General features: G+C 37.9%; 2 protein-coding genes across 2 annotated transcripts in view; both read right to left on the minus strand.

Moving 5' to 3' along the window:
• LOC116160425 (tyrosine-protein kinase hopscotch) overlaps window positions 1–17,183 on the minus strand; it is a 37,667-nt gene that overhangs the window by 13,749 nt on the left and 6,735 nt on the right. The window contains exons 5-6 of the mRNA XM_031473620.1: window positions 13,831–13,991; window positions 13,651–13,782 (exon numbers count right to left, since the gene is read on the minus strand). Coding sequence (XP_031329480.1) covers window positions 13,651–13,782; window positions 13,831–13,991 — 293 coding nt within the window. The remainder of the gene's footprint in view (window positions 1–13,650; window positions 13,783–13,830; window positions 13,992–17,183) is intronic.
• LOC116160424 lies at window positions 940–13,636 on the minus strand. Its single transcript, XM_031473619.1, has 4 exons — window positions 12,718–13,636; window positions 11,023–12,669; window positions 10,865–10,972; window positions 940–4,593 (listed from the first exon to the last, which is right to left on the minus strand). Exons 1-4 carry the CDS (start codon window positions 13,133–13,135, stop codon window positions 2,741–2,743), a joined length of 4,026 nt encoding a protein of 1,341 aa, XP_031329479.1. The 5' UTR covers window positions 13,136–13,636; the 3' UTR covers window positions 940–2,740.

The following is a 17,183-nucleotide window of genomic DNA, read 5'->3' on the forward strand; positions in this document are numbered from 1 at the left end:
TAATTATTTAACGCAGCCAAAATTACTCGTGAGAGCGATAATTTTAAACTTCGCTAATAAAATACTGACCTGCATTACCAAAAATGCGATTTAATCATGCATATGCTGATTTACTACTTGTTTTTATCTAATTTGACTGTACTAATACCAAGTCTGTAAGAGGTGTAGTTTCGAAACCTTTGTGATTCAGACAGACAGGTAGACAGACAGACATTAAAAACGCATTATTTTTTGAGAGTAAAAGTGCACTAAAAATTACTGCCGACGTCATATCTCCTACTTGCGATGACCTGTATATAACTGTTTCATATTGTTGCAAATGATTTGTGTGCCATCAAAAATTTCTGGAAAGTGGAAAGTAATGTCGTTCTAAAATATTCCAAATAAAATACAGATCAGCATTATTATAATAGTTATTATAAGATTGTATGAAACACAGCATACTTGGGAATGCCTCTCTACCTCTTATGTAAAGGTTCCTAAAAATTCAAACCATGAGATGGCGCCAGGTGGTTACACTCTGTCATTGAACTGTATACCCTGTAACTGGAATGGCATCGATATCCAAAATCGCGTGCCGTCTAACGTAGGTTGTGGTAGGTATGCTCATCCTTGTCTGGCACGTTGTCTGTATAATAATCCTTGTTTGGCACGTTGATTTGTAAAACGCATAACCGCCATGTGAGTGGAACACGATGAGGTGTACCTACCTCTACCCATCTCCCTCGTCACGCGGCCCTTGCATCAATTGTTTACAGGCAATGCGGTTCTAGTTACGGAGTATTTAGTTCAATGCACTCTCCATACAGTCTTTTGTTTTATTTATTTACTTATTTATTATCTCTCTCATGTCTCGTGCATAATGCTTTTTAGAGATGCCTCTGCAGAAGGTCTTAAGGTGTTCTATACTACTCCGGTATTTACCTTACGAACTAGGAAAACCTGCAGTTAAACCTAATTCGGAGTAGCTGGCAGAGTGCTCGAAACTGGTCTAAGGAAATTCCCACATCTGTCACAGATGAAAAATTCTTACCTCATCCCAGGGTCGAACACACGACCTCCGGCTTTATAGCCCAATTTGGTTAACGGCCATGTTGGATCTGGATGATCGCTCAATAACTACAATAATGGAGCAAAGTCTAGTCGCCTAGCTTGGACCTGAAGGGAAAGAGATTCCCTACATTCTTTCCTAGACCAAATCCATTGGACAGAAAGGAACCGCAATCCTGGTCAATGGAGAGTTAGAAGATGAGTTCTTTTCTCTCGAAAGAGTGAAGGCAGTACTCAGTAGAGATTTGTACATCACTTACCAATGCATCAAGATCAAGAGACTGCTGGATCGTGGGCCACATGTGCAGAAAGTGAGCTTGTCCGAGAGAATGAGTGAGACATAAATCCTGATAGGGCAAGATAACATTCATCATTCCAAAAGAATGTATTAAGCCTCCAATAAAGAACGCTCCGTGGGTATAAAGGTGTAAGATGGACACACTGGCCTGGCGAGGCAAGCACAAATAAGATATCCTTATTCATAGCTCAGAAGAAAACACCAATTGAAGAAATGATGCGAGAATTCATGAGTTCAGAGGAATTTGGAGTAGTGTCAAGGATGATCGGCCGCGATCAAGGAGACAAGCGTGCGGAGCATATCATACAGTTAACAATGAGGAGAGTTGACTCGGGACGTTGCGAAACAGGCTTTCTCTGGCGCGAGCTCTACCGAGACAAGATGACTCACAGTGAACAAATGTTCAAAAAGTTGATATGGGCAAGGCATGGTATTTGCGATTTGCCCCACTTTGGAGTCTTCAAACCCAAAAAGACTAATAAAATCAGAGTGGTTGTAGATACGCCCGCGAAGATCCACGGAGTCAGTCTCAACAACAATCTACTTACAGGTCCTGATTTGCTGGATTCCCTTCTAGTGATTTTGATGCTGTTGAGGATGAAAAGAGTTGTCTTTACGGTTGATATTGAAGAGATGTTCCACCAGGTCCTCATTTGAGACAAAGACATCAGAAATGCGCAAAGGTTCCTCTGGAGGAAAGACAAATCGCAACCTGTTGAGGAGTGGCAGATGATATTTGGAGTCGCCATCCTCCGCATGTCAAAAACAGAAACTCTATAGAATTTGAGAAAGATCACCCGAGAGTAGTTAAAGCGATCATTCAACCTCACTATATGGACGATTATTTGGATTGTAACGTGTGAGGATGATGGGGAAACGGCGGCGAGGCTCATGAGTGCGTCATCAAAGTTTATGCCTAGCTAGTTTAAGCTAGCTGAGTATGAAGCAGATAGGAAACAAATGGCAACCAAGAGGGAACTGTTGAGTGTCGTCATATCAGTGTTCGATCCTCTTGGTTTTGTGGGGCAGTTCGTGGTGTTCATTTGGAAATTGCTAACAGTCTGGACATGACTCGGCTTTGAGACGATTAATGGTGAGACGAGCTGCACCTAAAAAGCTTATGAGTACAACGGGACAAACGTCAAGCGAGCTTCGGACTGCCCCCGACACACAATATACGGGGCGTTACATTAAAAAATTAATGCCCATGTCTTATCTCCTACTTGAGACACCCTGCATATAATATTTTTAATCGAAAATAACGCGCAAGTGAAAATATTAATGGACGTGTCCAACATTTTTTTCATAACTTAAAAACTTCAACTGTTTGTATTGATTGTTTTATTCCGCCATTACAAGTCAATCGCTGAAATACTCGACTATAATAAACAATTATTTATGAAACCGTCGATTCCTTTTTTTGTTGACTTTAGGTTTGCTGGGAAGCGTACAGAATTTGAAATAAATATATACACCGCAAAGGACACATAGACAGACAATAACAACTGTGGTTATTAAGGCCGCTTTAACTTGCTCATCGCTTTCAAACCACGAAAATATTGGCGAGGTCAATTTGTCCTCCCTCAAATAAGTGTATATGTTCGGTGCAGATTTCACTTCCACCTTCAGTACGTTCGTGGTCCATTGAAGCTTCAAATCCCGTTGCTCCACGATGCATTTCCATAAGCCCGAGTGGGATTGGTTTATATCTTTTAAACGCTCAACGTTTACAGCTGATAATGTTGTTATACCGTAATCAAGATACATGCTATCATTCAACAACCATTTTTGTCGCAAATCGGAATATACGTAGCCTAATACAACCGCATTTGAATGTAAAGTAAGATCGAGAGTTGCTCGAGTAGAGATTAAATAGTTTGAGGTTAATACAGAAAGAGATGCAACTCTCAACACCAGTTTCTGTTTATTCACCCGATACAGCATGCAAACATACACTCCTGTATCCCCTACATTGGCATTTTGAATAATTATGTTGTCATCCTTGAACTTGAGACGTTCCTCATCAAATTTCAGAGGCAAACCATTCCAAGTCCACTCATAGTAAGCTTCTGGTGATTGGGCCGAAATTACATTTAGAAGTTCGTGATCATTTTCAATTGTGAGTCCACTATTTTCGGTGATAACAAAGCTGAAGTGCATTGTTCGAAGATTCTCACGAATTTTCTCCATGGTTTCCAAGCTTATATCTCCGCATTCAAAGTCGTTACATATTCCAGTCGACACTGATGGTCCTTCACACAGTTTCCCAAAGATATTGGGCGAGGGATTTGTACAAGTGCGAGTTCTGTAACCCTCACCCCCTCCGCAAGTTACGGTGCAGTGCCATGCTGACCAGTGGGACCAACCCCCATCCAATGGTTTACCGTCGATGTCGGGGGGATTGCAATTTGCCGTCCAAGTAATGGCACCATTTTTAACAACTACAGTGAACCAATAAATAAGTAAACCCGAATTGGTTGTGTAGCTCATTGTGGCAGTACTGTTTATGAGAACTGTGATAGCCTTTTCGGAAAATAACACGACTACCTTGGTCCACGTACTGTCAGTATAGAGCGTATGGTTAACGAAATGGCTGTGAAAATCTTTGGTGTGTTCTATAAACGACAACGTTTTCCTTGTATTATCGAACACCAATGAGTGATAAGAATCTGAGTCAGGAAACGTGAAGAATCTAACCGATAGTGTACCGAATCCTCTTATGTTTATCGTTAAATTGTTGTTCAAAACGTCTTCCTCTTGGGACCATAATCCGATGGGTAGAATTTTGGACGAATTTAACGTGGAATCGGTGACCTCCGTGTGGCAACTGTCACATTTGAACGATATTCCGATTGGAAAGCCTTCCAATGACTGATAGTTTAAAAAAAACGGTTCAAACGCGTAGATCGACTCCGGGTCTCTCCACTCAAAAATCGCATCGGTCAATCCTTCGTATCCCAATAGAACTTCGCCTTTTCTGACTTGTAGCCAAAAAGATGCCCATCGTCCGGATGGTATTATACGTGGTACAGTAAAATGTTTAAGTAAAGTTGTCCCATAGTAGAGAACCAATTTGTCATTACCCTGTGTTCCGATAAAGAGTCTTAAATGTTGTCTTCCATCTTTTGATGTTATTTCAATTGCCATTCCGCCCAGATTATCAGGATTCCATTGCTTCAGGGAAAAGAACAAGCCGCCGTCTGGGCCTGTTTCTTTCCACTGTGGGAGAATGTACAAATTTCGCCCTAAAATTTACATTGGGTATAAATGAGAAACATTCAGTAACTACCTGTCGCTTATTCGCGTCGTTATAGATGTTACACGTTAATAATTTGCTAAGCAGTCTTAAATTAAAAATAGTGGATAGTGTAACAGGTGGTCTTTAGAATTAAAACCAGGTGTCAAATTCTTGACAGAATAGCTTCCTAGCTGAAACCAAAAATTGCCAACATATGTACGTACATACAGACGGAACAAATAAGAAAGGTGCATTTTTTACTCATGCATTTTGTTTGCTTTTATTAGAGGGACCTACCATCCAAATTTCGTTAAAATTGCTCCATAAATAAGAAAGTTGGATGTTGCACATGCGCAACACTATTTTTTGCGCATGCATTTTGTTAGCTTTTATTAAAAGGACCTACCATCTAAATTTCGTTAAAATTGTTCCATAAATAAGAAAGTTGGATGTTGCACATGCGCAACTCGATTTTTTGCGCATGCATTTTGTTTTCTTTTATTAGGAGGACCTACCATCCAAATTTCGTTTTAATTGTTCCATAAATAAGAAAATTGCATTTCTGCGCATGCGCAACACGATTTTTGCGCATGAATTTTGTTTGCTTTTATTAAAGGGACTTACCATAGAAATTTCGTTTAAATTGCTTCAGAAACAAGATCGTTGCGTTTTGCACATATGCAACACAATTTTTTGACTTTGACAATTTTTTTCTCCGTTTTTTGATAATATAACCCGGCCCAATTTTTTGTAGGTTGTACACAGGAAAATAAGGTCTTCCAAATAATAGAATAAAAATTTTAGGTTGCTATTTGAAAAAAAAAGTTCGATGCCGTTACGGCGCTCCAAAATTTTTTTTCAAAAATCCGGCCCGTTATTTTTCTGTTCGGTATGCCTAAAACATATATACAAAATTTCAACAAAATCCGTCGAGCCGTTTTCTCAGAAAATTGCCAACAAACGTACGTACGTACGTACGCACATACGTACGTACGTACATACAGACGGAAAAAAATTTTATTCTTTAAAAGTTGCTTAAAATGGTCTAAAACGTCGACATTTGATGAAATTTTGAAATGTTCAAAAAACGGCTATCGCAATAGCTACCTAGCACATGCTAGGAAGCTAAAAATATTTTTGCGAATTTGTATTTTCTTCAGTATAGGAAAATTTACACATGTACTGCTTCACAGCGAACGTGAACGAAAGTATGTCTGGCGCTAACAATTTGTACGTTTCCGATAAAAGTGTAGGGTGCACTGTACAATGCACCAGAATAATAGAACATTCAACTTATAAACGTCTATGCGCTTATAAACACTTCGCTCATTCATTGAGAGTCTAGAGCAGGCTAGTCAAACTCGCGGCCCCCCGTTCTGAAACCTGCGGCCCATCACGACTTTTGTAAATTATAAAATTTAATTGCACCATGTGTTCTATTTTGGTTGAGACTGCAGTGTATTTCAGCTGTTTTTAAAGTGCGGTTTTGTGTATAATGTATAATACCACAAACAGAACCAATTAGCTGCGTTTGTTTCTGAGATGCAGGGTGAAAACGAAACATTTCTGAGGTTTGACCAAAAGTTGGTATTTAGTAAATGCAACACTCTGTATATCTTAACGTCAATTTCTTATCATTCCTTTTCCTGATTACATTCATGTATCACAACCTATTTTTTTTAAATTTTAGCGATGAAACAATAAACAATAAAAACCTTTTTTACTTCTTTAAATAGTAGGCCATGGATTCATGGAGATTTTGTTTTGTTTATTGTCTCCATTGTAACTAAAGCAGTCGATGCCAATCGACAAAAATGGCTGGCGGTAGGTACATGCCATTTCAAAATTTTGAAAAATAGTAAATAAATATAGGATGATACATTAATGTAATCACAAAAAAGAATGCATGATTTAAAAAATAATCTCAGAAACAGTTGTCCAAATTTTTTTACTACGTCACTGGATTCTACGTAAAAATACCTAAATAGGCAGTTTTTACCTTTTTTCTATCTTACATGGGTAGTCAGATTCCACAAAAAGTCAAATTTTTCATAACCGCCCTATATCTCAGACCTCAGAAACAAACGTAGTTGGATCGATTCTGTTTGTCGTATTGTTTCACAAAAAAATGTCACAGGGTCGCGAAAACCACAAGTCCCTTATCTTTAAAACCAGCTGGACTACACTGCACTTTCAACCAAAATAGGACACACGGTACATTTTCTTGAGCGCGTACTAAAATGATTTTATGATTATTTGCATTTTTTCGTTTTTTTTTGTATTATTTTGTTAATAATAAAAAATCAAAATTTGATTATGTGGACTTTTTATGTTGTGGCCCGCAGCTATAAGCGGAAACTTTAAAATGGCCCTTGATGATAAATGAGTCTGACATGCCTGGTCTAGAGGGTGGTTCCATCTTTATACCTATCTTGATTCATAGCACAGCGATATTGAGATGAACAATAAACTTATAGTGAGAAGTTACATTAGTTTCCTCCGATTCCTTTTTGATGTTGTAACATACTAGGGCCATCTTCATACACAAGACACAAATACTCCCCCGCGAGCCCGGAAACCACTTGAACAGTAACTCATCCTACGTAAATCTAACACTTGAGGCTCAAGCTAGCACAAAACCGACCCTGGACAATTAAACACGCAAACGCGTTCAAGTAGCAGCAACCGATTCCAAATAGATGCCTCCGACACCTGTTTTTCACTGAAATCTGACCTCGGTCTCTTGTTTGCGCCAATTTATCGTAAACTTGCGTTGTGAATATTATTGTGTAAACAACGTTTTGTAGATGTTATTTCGGTCTAGTTAGGCACCAAAAATAATGATGGGGCACCCTGTATATGAGAATATTTCAATTTATTAAGTCTAAAGGCGTATTTATGGTCACTAATAGTAATAACAAACACCTTAATATACATATTAATATACAGAGTGGCCCAACGAGAAGTATACAGAGGACATTTACGGTATTAAATTTATACATTTCGAAAAATCTTCGAACACGTCAATTTTGTATTCGAGGGGGACAACTTTTGGAATACAAATCACGAACCCAAGTCTTCACCCCTCTACGTAGGGAGCTTAACCCCTAAAATTTTAAATGGAATCCTATGGCAAATGGCACATTATTTGAAAGCCAATTTAATCGTGATTACTAATCTGCTTTGCTTTTTAAATTCTATTGATTCGTTTCGGAGATATTCGCATTTGAAATGGTTTTTTCCCCTGATTTAAGTCCTTTAGATTACTTCTTGTGGGGATATTTAAAGAATAAAGTTTATGCTACTCCGCCCGGAACATTACAAGGGTTGCGAGCACGTATAACCATAGTGTAAGAATAGAATACACTATGGTATAACTCAACAATTTCGAGCGATTACCCCTGAAATCTTGCAACATGTACGGCAGCGTTTTGAAGCAAATCTTTATTATTGCATGGAAGCAGGCGGAAGGCAATTCGAGCATTTATTGAAATAAATGTTGTCTGTTATTTGTTATTTTTTGCACAATTTAAACCTTTTTTAATACAAGGTGACTTAGATCGCATTTGTTTTGTTTTTTTTAGAAAAAACCATTTCAAATGCGAATATCTCCGAAACGAATCAATTGAATTTAAAAAGCAAAGCAGATTAGTAATCACGATTAAATTGGCTTTCAAATAATGTGCCATTTGCCATAGGATTCCATTTAAAATTTTAGGGGTTAAGCTCCCTACGTAGAGGGGTGAAGACTTGGGTTCGTGATTTGTATTCCAAAAGTTGTCCCCCTCGAATACAAAATTGACGTGTTCGAGGATTTTTCGAAATTTCTAAATTTAATACCCTAAAAGCCCTCTGTACTTCTCGTTGGGCCACTCTGTATATATTAATACAGGACACCGACATTGAAAACCGGTCACAAATTACAGCGCCACGACGTTATTGCGGCAGGAAGTGTCAACAGTAAGCTGTCATACTTGGTTTAAACTTAATTGATGGTTTTACGTTCTTTGTGATAGTTATTGTTATGGATAAATTGATAATATTGAGGTATTTAGTAATATCACATATCTTAGATATTAAATAACTTTGCTTATATCATTAATTTGCTCCTTAATTTTTCGTCATTCCACACCGGGCCGTGTAGATGGCGCTCTTTTCCGTGTCTCGCTAAAGTCACTAAATATAGAAAGTACCGCAATCCATTGGGCTCATGTGTTAGAGAGAGAACGCATGATTTTTGCCCAAAAATGGCGGAAGTTGCCAGATTCTAGTAACTTTAATGTTAGGGATTGTTCCACCTGTTTAGAGATATCTGTATATATTTTTATAAAACATGACAGTACTATGAAGTTAGGTTATAAAAAATTACAGCTATTCAGATTTTATTTGTCAATTTTTTTAAGTTGGCAGCAAATTTGCCCAAAAATGGCGGATGATTGCGGTACTTTCTATATCTAGTGACTTTATGTCTCGCGTTACGCAAATGCAAATAGTAGTAAGTTTTCCTGTAGTAATATATTAAGGTATCTGCTAATAATAAATAATTAGAATAAGTAATAAATAATAATAATAAAAGTTAAAAGTAAAGATTTAGATAGGATTGTCTAGACTAGTATAAATGGTGGAAAAAGATACTATTACTTATTACTTATTAGTGAGCATAAAATGACCGAATTGAACCTGATAGCCGAAGACATGTCCAAGAACGCCCGTCGGTCCCTAGTTAAAGATCGAATATGGGAAATGTGAATCGGAAGCGTTCCTAAGGAAGTTCAAGGAGGTTGTGGGTCCAATATTCTTACCAATTAAGGGAAGATACAATCTTAAAAAGATATATCAGCTCAGATTGGGACATACTTCCCTCACGCATTCATTTCTTTTGACGAGTCAAGATCCTCCCCAATGCGAACAATATTTAGACCTAACTGTAAATCATGTACTTTGTGTGTGTCCCAAATATAATGTAGAAAGAGTACGGTGTAACCTGAGTGAAGAAATAATAGAAACCTTGACAAATAAAGATCAATGTGGAGCAGTTATAATATATCTTAGAAATACTGGCCTAATATCTAAATCTAAATTACACTGATACCTATATATATTTAATAAGGCAAATGACCATAGTAGTCGAGGGGTTTTAGTGGGTATACCCGGTATCTGGGGGAGCCCCACACTTAGTGCGTCATTGCATTTCCCCTCCTGAAGAAAAAAAAAATACACCTTAAATCTGGGGGATTATTTACGAAATAAGTACAAAATTACGTGTTAAAATTTACGGATCTGATTGTTTCTGGTTGTTTGTTTGCAATAAGAAGTTTTGTTGTCGGACGAAATTTAATTAACGCACGTGTTCTTATCGATGTCGCTGTTAGAAGAAATATCGAAGAGACACAGATATTACGTTGTACTTAAACGTAAGCTGGCATTATCTAGTTTGATTGTGATTGGCGGTTGATTTGAAAGATCTTGAGCAAGATTATCTTATGGTGGAAGTGGTGTTTCTTTAAATACCGGTTGTCAGCCGTAGTTGTCGTCTTGGGAAAGATTCTGTGAAACGCATCTACATCTGCTCGGTAGTTCTTAAGGCGCTAGCTGGAGCCTCAGCAAGTCTAGCTGGAGGAGTGATAAGAAGCAAGCGTAGAAAAGAGTGGAAACGTCTATGGGAATCTGTCCCTGGACTAAGATAATCCAAGAAACTGATCAGTTTCTAGGAGGCTAAAATCTTGCTCGTGCACTGCACTCGGCAGAAGTGAACTAAGGTCATGCATAGCCATAGGCATCATCTCAACACATCACAAGACCTAGGTGAAGTTATAATAGCACCTCAGCAAATCAAGGAGTTGCAGCCCAACAGGATCCACACATTTGGTATCAGTTAAGAGCAAGAATTTGAGTTATGGACTTACGTATGTGACTCAACAATTCACACGTAAATACGACCTTGACGCACCTAATGTCGAATGCAAATTTCTGGAAATAACCAACGCCCACGATAAACGCACTAAAGTTTAGGCGCCCTCTATGGGGAAGCCGTAAGTATTACAATTATAATGACAATGGAATCTGTTGACTGATTTCATGAAAAATATCGATTTTTAGCGACTTTAGCGTCGCCCTTGGCAAAATCTGGCCACTTGTTTTAAAGGCCCCTCTTAAACAAGAAGTGGATTATTTCTGTGTATCAAGTTTTTTCGTTTCTCAGCACTATTTGTATCAACTAAAAGATCGTGTAACACCTATAACAATGGTAACATTTTGATTGTTCAAACAATCGCGACCTTTATCATATTCCCTCAGTAATATAATACATTTTTCAGATTTGCTACAATCTCGCACATTGCAAACATCCCGTTCAATATTCGCATCTGTTGTAAAACACCAACTGCCTAAAAATAAACTTTAATACAACAGAAAACGGTACCTCATCTCCAGTTACCAGCAATACTTCTTGTGGGATTCCTACAGAAATTGTCGGCATCTTTTACTGTCATATCCGTAAATAGTGTGTCATTAAGATACTCCGAGAACCTTCCATTGTTACTAAGTGCATTAATCCAATTTCTACATGTACGTCGAGATCGCGTCTTATTTAATTTTCCAATATAATCGTTACCAGTCCCTGCTACCTTACATTCAGCAGATTTGCATCTACGTATATTACAATATTTTTTTTGGACAGCTTTGTTACCAGATTGATTTATAACGTAACAGTAAGTTCCTTGGGGGTCGTTTGTTGGATTACGACAATAGTTTTGATCGCTTTTTGACAAGAGATCCTCGAGTTTGGGTAGCAATCGACGACTCAACCAAGGTATGCAGGGAAGCCCTTCGCTAGTAACTGTCTGAGTTCCTTTATAATCCGGTTCGTGCTTATATAGGGCGCACTCTGGTGGCCACGCATTAGGTGGATTGGCGGAAGGTGGCGGTTTGCAATAAAAAGTCCAGTGGGCGACGTTATTGGCCGAACTAGGCGAATACCAACGTAGCTTTTTGATCGTCTCATGCTTTACATCCATAATCATACGCTCTCCGACACTTCTCGTCCAGTAGACGTGGAGGCTGTCTGAGAACAGCATGAGAGAAAAGTCGTTCCATTTCCAATAACTTAAAATGGAAGGGAAGATTGCCTCTTTCAGAACGGTTCGTGGACCATTTTCATACTCGGTGCTTACTACACGAGTTACATTGTCTAATTTGCTTAGCATTAATTCTATGCGTGGAAAGTTGGTAGGTGGGTTTGTTACTAATAGGATATGCGCAGAATGTGCCGCGCGCACTGTGAACCGTAATTCGTGTCCAGTATCTGTCACACGCAGAGGGAAAAAATGCTGATATGCTAATGCTGTTGTTGTATGCACGTTACAAATAGCATCTGCATTATCAAATGGAAAATTCCATAAAATGTTCGTTCCTTGAAAGGAGTAGAAGTAAAACTGATCCTTCAAGTAACCCAGCAAGTTACCTTTCGTTTTAAACTCATTGATAAACAACGATGTAGTTTTTCCTTCATAACTCAGAGTTATATACCCAGAGCTCCAGGTAAGCGAGAGAAATGTAAAAGTGGCAGACTTGATGATACCAATAGAAGGCTCCAGTTCCACCTTCCCTCGGCTTCCAATCGTTAAACCAACTTCACGATTGGACACAAAAATTTCTATGCCAATTTCTGAGTCCTTTAATTCTTTTCGGTTCAGTGGTAAAGCGTACAATGACAAAACCAAGCGAGCGCTGGCTAAATTGTAATCGTCCGAATCCCACAGCTTAATACCGAATGTGAGGTTTGAAAATGTGTGGTTAAAAGTGTGATAGTGCGAGTACACAGAGTCATCCTTCGAAAAGGTGAAAGATTCATAGACATCACAAAATGGAATGTCACAATACTCTCGTTCAATTTCATTTGTTTCTGCGTGCTCTATGAAACACCAAGGGCCACCGAAATCACCGTCGGGATTTCTGCAGTATTTCTTGGCGTCACTTAATGAGCCTTCCGGAAACCTGTCTTTTGTAAATTTATCAATTGAAATATAGGTGTTCTTGTACTTGACTTTCTGCCTTGACTTATTCCACTTTAGGCATTTCCTTTCTAAAACAGTTTGTAGGTATTACATCGACTCTAGCTGTTGAGACCCACCTGAACTCCCTCGATTGTGCGAACCAGCATATTCCATGCCGGGTCCGGTAATTCTACACTCAAGATACCTACATAACAGAACGCCGCACGTCTCGTTTATTAACGAACGGTCCATCGTGTAACACCACGGACCTTTCGGATCCTTGCTGGGATTTCTGCAGTAGTTTTTCGCGAGAGCTCTAGAATTTTCGGGAAACTTGTCATCCGTAAGGTTCTTATCGACCGCGTGCACGGGATTGTCGGTTTCCCACAGTTGACAACGAACCCCCGATTCCGATTTGCCTTGAAATCCCCGATATTCGAGGCCGTAATGGCTGACCTTGCACAATTCTAAGTTTGTAAGTGAAGCATTTTCATTTCCGCGTGAAAATGGACGGCGAATTGAGAAGAGTAATATGATGTGTAAAAGGAGCAACATGGTGAAGTAGACAAAATTATGATTTCTGACAAGCTTGACAGATACTGTCACAATAATAGTGAAATTAGATCTAGAAGTGATTCACTTTCACGCAACAACACGTTCTTCTATGACACTACTAATTCGACTGGCCAACCAATAGTCAAAGTCGTGTTTTTATGCAAACAACTTAACTACGATTATAATGTCACGTACTCAGATACAGAATTTGAACCTTTTCGTAACAAATTCCATATTACAAAGGTAAATCTTATTACTTAAGAGCACCAGGTTTAAACATAATTTTGAAGTCAAACCTTTTTTCATAAAACTTACCCCAATCCACATGAAATACTTCATAAGAGAACAAACCTCCGTTGCCTAGAGATAAACTCCTAGTGCTTATATTATGCGTCGACCAATGAAGAGAATAAACGAGAGAGATGCCAGTTACTAAGAACCTCTTTGTAGATTAACCCATGTGACACAAATTGTTTGGTGGAGGTCAAATATATACTATAAGAAAATAATCTTACCCTTATAAACCTGCAGATCTCGGCTGTGTATGCAAAGAGGTTGCGCCGGAATTAAACTGTGAACTGCCGTGCTATCGGCAACGGAATCTCCAGCGATGTTGTCCGTTCGTGAGAGAAGAAGTGGTGATATATCTTTAAACAAAAATTAATCCCCGTGAAACTCTGTAAAATCGTATTTACCATACTCGGAAGGTGGCAAACATTCTTTTAAATAAATGCTTTCTTTGGGATCATTGTACGATAACATTAGGTGCTGGATGCTTTTGTAACGATTTAAGTCGTCATTAAAAATAAATTCGTCCGTTGCCAATTTTTCCAGTTTGAATGTTTTCGGTTTGGCGCTGAAATGAAAAGAATATTTAATTTAGTTAAATAATTAAATTTAAAAACCTTGTGTAATGCAAACGACAAAAACCTGTTGCTACGAGTCGCCCTCTTACTTACCTACGCATTAGGGGCGACAGACCAGCTCCTGACATGCATTTATTATTTGTTATAAAAAATATTGCAAGAAAAATTTTCCAAATTAGGTATTAGCACGTAGTTCAGAAATCCAAAGACCAATGCAAATATAGGTATTAATTATAGTTATTTATGTATTAAGGGCATAAAAGTGATGTTTATATTCTCGAGTATATCAAATAAAAGTTCTATATGAACAAATCCTAATCACCTGTCAAAAAAAAATTGTATTCGGATGTGACGGAGGAAAAACTTTTAAATCTAGTAGTGGTACAGATTGATAATTATTTGGTGTGTCATACGGTTTTGGTGGTATTTAAGATTTTATTGGAGTTTTATTGGGAATAAAGTTGCCAGAAGGCTGAGTGCAGTGAAAAAACCACAAATGAAAATCACTATAAAGGATATCTCCCTCAGTAGTCAAATATGTTTAATGAAAAGATGGAGAAACGCTATGTCACTGTTATCAATAAACCCTTAAAAATGAATAATCATCTTGTGAAATGTGAAAAATTTGCTTCCTGCAATCTTTGTAAACACGAGATGATGGGAATGCTTAGATAAGCGTCAAGGCATCTCTATCTTTATTTCTATTTTCTTATTAGTCTGAGAAACTACGATATATACAATAAGGTTGATAGGTTCCACCCTGTATATAAAACTTTTTATTTATTTATTATCCCTCTCTTGTTCTGGGCCCTCAACAGGCTTGCGCCCAATTACAGAGTGACCCGCATAATGCTTTTTAGCCTGCAGAAGGTCTTAAGTTGTTCTATACTATTTACCTTACGAATTAGGAAAACTGCAGGAAAACCTAATTCGGAGTCGCCGGCAGAATGCTCGAAACTGGTCTAAGGCAATTTATTCCCATCTCTGCCACAGATGAAAAATTCACCTCAACCCAGGTTCGAACACCCGACCTCCGGATTTATAACTCAACGCTCTACCATTGAGCCATAATGCCGATGATACATACATTTTTGAGAGTTGGCAACCATGCAATTTCTAGGTGGGAAACATAGATATATTGTATTAATATATTAATATTCTTGAATGGCGGTCGTGAACGCGTCGCTCCATGAATGTTTGTTGTTATTTTGTGTTATTTAATGCAGGTAGTAATTTTTGCATTTCTTTATATCGTATTTGTGTTTTGTATGCCGCATTCTATATTTTTTGTGTGTTTCAATCTTTGTTTTTAGTCCAGTCAAATAAGAAAAAATAAAAACATTAATCGGTAAAGATCTGAATTTTGGTACACATGTTCATTAGTGTTCCCCATTGGACATACTAAAAGTCCCCGTCAAAATCTGTTGCGCTCGAGGCGCCATCCTGGAAAAAAGGAGCACTTCTTCAGATTCTTGCCTATATATCGGCAACAATTATTGATACGGAAAAATAGTTCAGATAAAAAATATAGTTTATTAAATTGCCCACAAAAAAGCATATTAACATTTTTTTGTATGTCCAATACTTTAGCTATAATCCGACATCGAATAGGGAATCAAGTATCCTGAGCTCTCGAAACAGTCGCGCAGATATTTTTTTACAACTTTTTACAAATCATTAAATTCATTGAAAATTCTACCAGTATTTCTTATATATGCGAAGTCGTCGCACTCAAGCTTGGTATGAGACAGCAGAGACACGTTTAAAGGTTTCTCATAAAACTCTCTCTCAATAGAACTTTCATCTTCAATGCGAGCACTGAGTGTGGACTGGGAGCCTTCAGTGCAGTCCGAACAGGGTCAAGGTAATTCTGAAGGTCTGATAACGATGTCGGTTTTAATATCTCTCACTAGCAGGCACGTTATACTTATGCAGATAAGGGCGTTCTTCAGCTTCAGAAATCATTTTGTTGCTCCAACACTTTTACACATTTTCGCTTACCTTTTTGAAAAAAACATGATATATCATCAAACATTACGTCATTGCTAGAATGCTTTATCCTACGACGATTCTGTTCATTTTTTGGCTCTGTTACAGCTATCGGTGTAGTCATAAAAAAGACGGCCTCCTTCTATAATTACGATACGGGGCCTAAACGCGTTCTGACGTATTCAACGTGAGATTACAGCTAAAGTACTGGAGATCCAAAAAAATGCAAATACTCTTTTTTATAGGGAATTTAGTAAACTATATTTTTCATGTAAACTATTTCTTCGTGTCAGTAATAATTGCCGAGACATGGGCGAAAACTAGAAAATTGTACCCTTTTTCCAAGATGGCATCTCGAGCGCAACAGATTTTGACAGGGACTTTTAGTATGTTCATTAGAAAGTCCCAATAAATGTGTATACCAAAATTCAGATCTTTACCAATTAATGTTTTTATTTGTCCAAAATTGCGCTAATTTGACTGGACTATTTTGAAATTTACTTGGTTTAGGTTTAACCGCAATGCACAATGAGATGTTTAATACCGTTATCTTTTTTCTTTATAATTATTTACGTTTTTGGTGTAATGCTTGTTTAATTTATGTTTATTGATGTTGATTACTTGGTCTTGTCCCTGAAGTAACATTCATGTAAGTGTTGTAATTTTATTTTAATATGTGGAAATTACCGATTCGTTTGATGTATGTACTGACTTGTTCTTTGTAACTAACATTTTCTCCGTGGATGAAGCAGTCACGGGGGTGGTAAAAACTGTAATCAAAATTGAGCTACCACACCTAATTCCGTGATTGTCTTCGACATTCAACTGTAGGCTCGAAACCCCGAACGAGGGGCAACGCTACCTATCTTGCGGGGGCGAGATTACGCTAGTCAAAGCTCTTCAGTTTAGAATGTGCGATAAATGAGTTATGATTCGTAATTTTCACATATTTCGTCTTTAGTTGAATTTGCCTACAAGGCCATGTAATTTTCCATCTTGCTTTTAACAAAAGGACTTTATTGCACCAAAGATGAGTCACATTCTTTCTTAGAATCTTGCTACCTGCTTACCTGACCCATGATTCCCAAAACTTTTAACCTATTTTACCTCTTGAAGTCTACATACTACTTTTTGTGAGGTTATAATTTTATGTTACGCATTCACATCATTACAAACAATTAATTTTACAACAC

Source organism: Photinus pyralis, unplaced genomic scaffold (genome assembly GCF_008802855.1).
Source record: "Photinus pyralis isolate 1611_PpyrPB1 unplaced genomic scaffold, Ppyr1.3 Ppyr1.4_LG1, whole genome shotgun sequence".
Taxonomy (NCBI): Eukaryota; Metazoa; Arthropoda; class Insecta; order Coleoptera; family Lampyridae; genus Photinus; species Photinus pyralis.

Coding starts and splice junctions, on each gene's coding strand:
- LOC116160424 (XM_031473619.1), bottom strand. CDS start 13,135: ATGTTGCTCCTTTTACACATCATATTACTCTTCTCAATTCGCCGTCCA. Junction 12,670..12,717: donor GCACAATCGAGGGAGTTCAG/GTGGGTCTCAAC, acceptor AAACTGTTTTAG/AAAGGAAATGCCTAAAGTGG. Junction 10,973..11,022: donor TCCCACAAGAAGTATTGCTG/GTAACTGGAGAT, acceptor GTTTATTTTTAG/GCAGTTGGTGTTTTACAACA.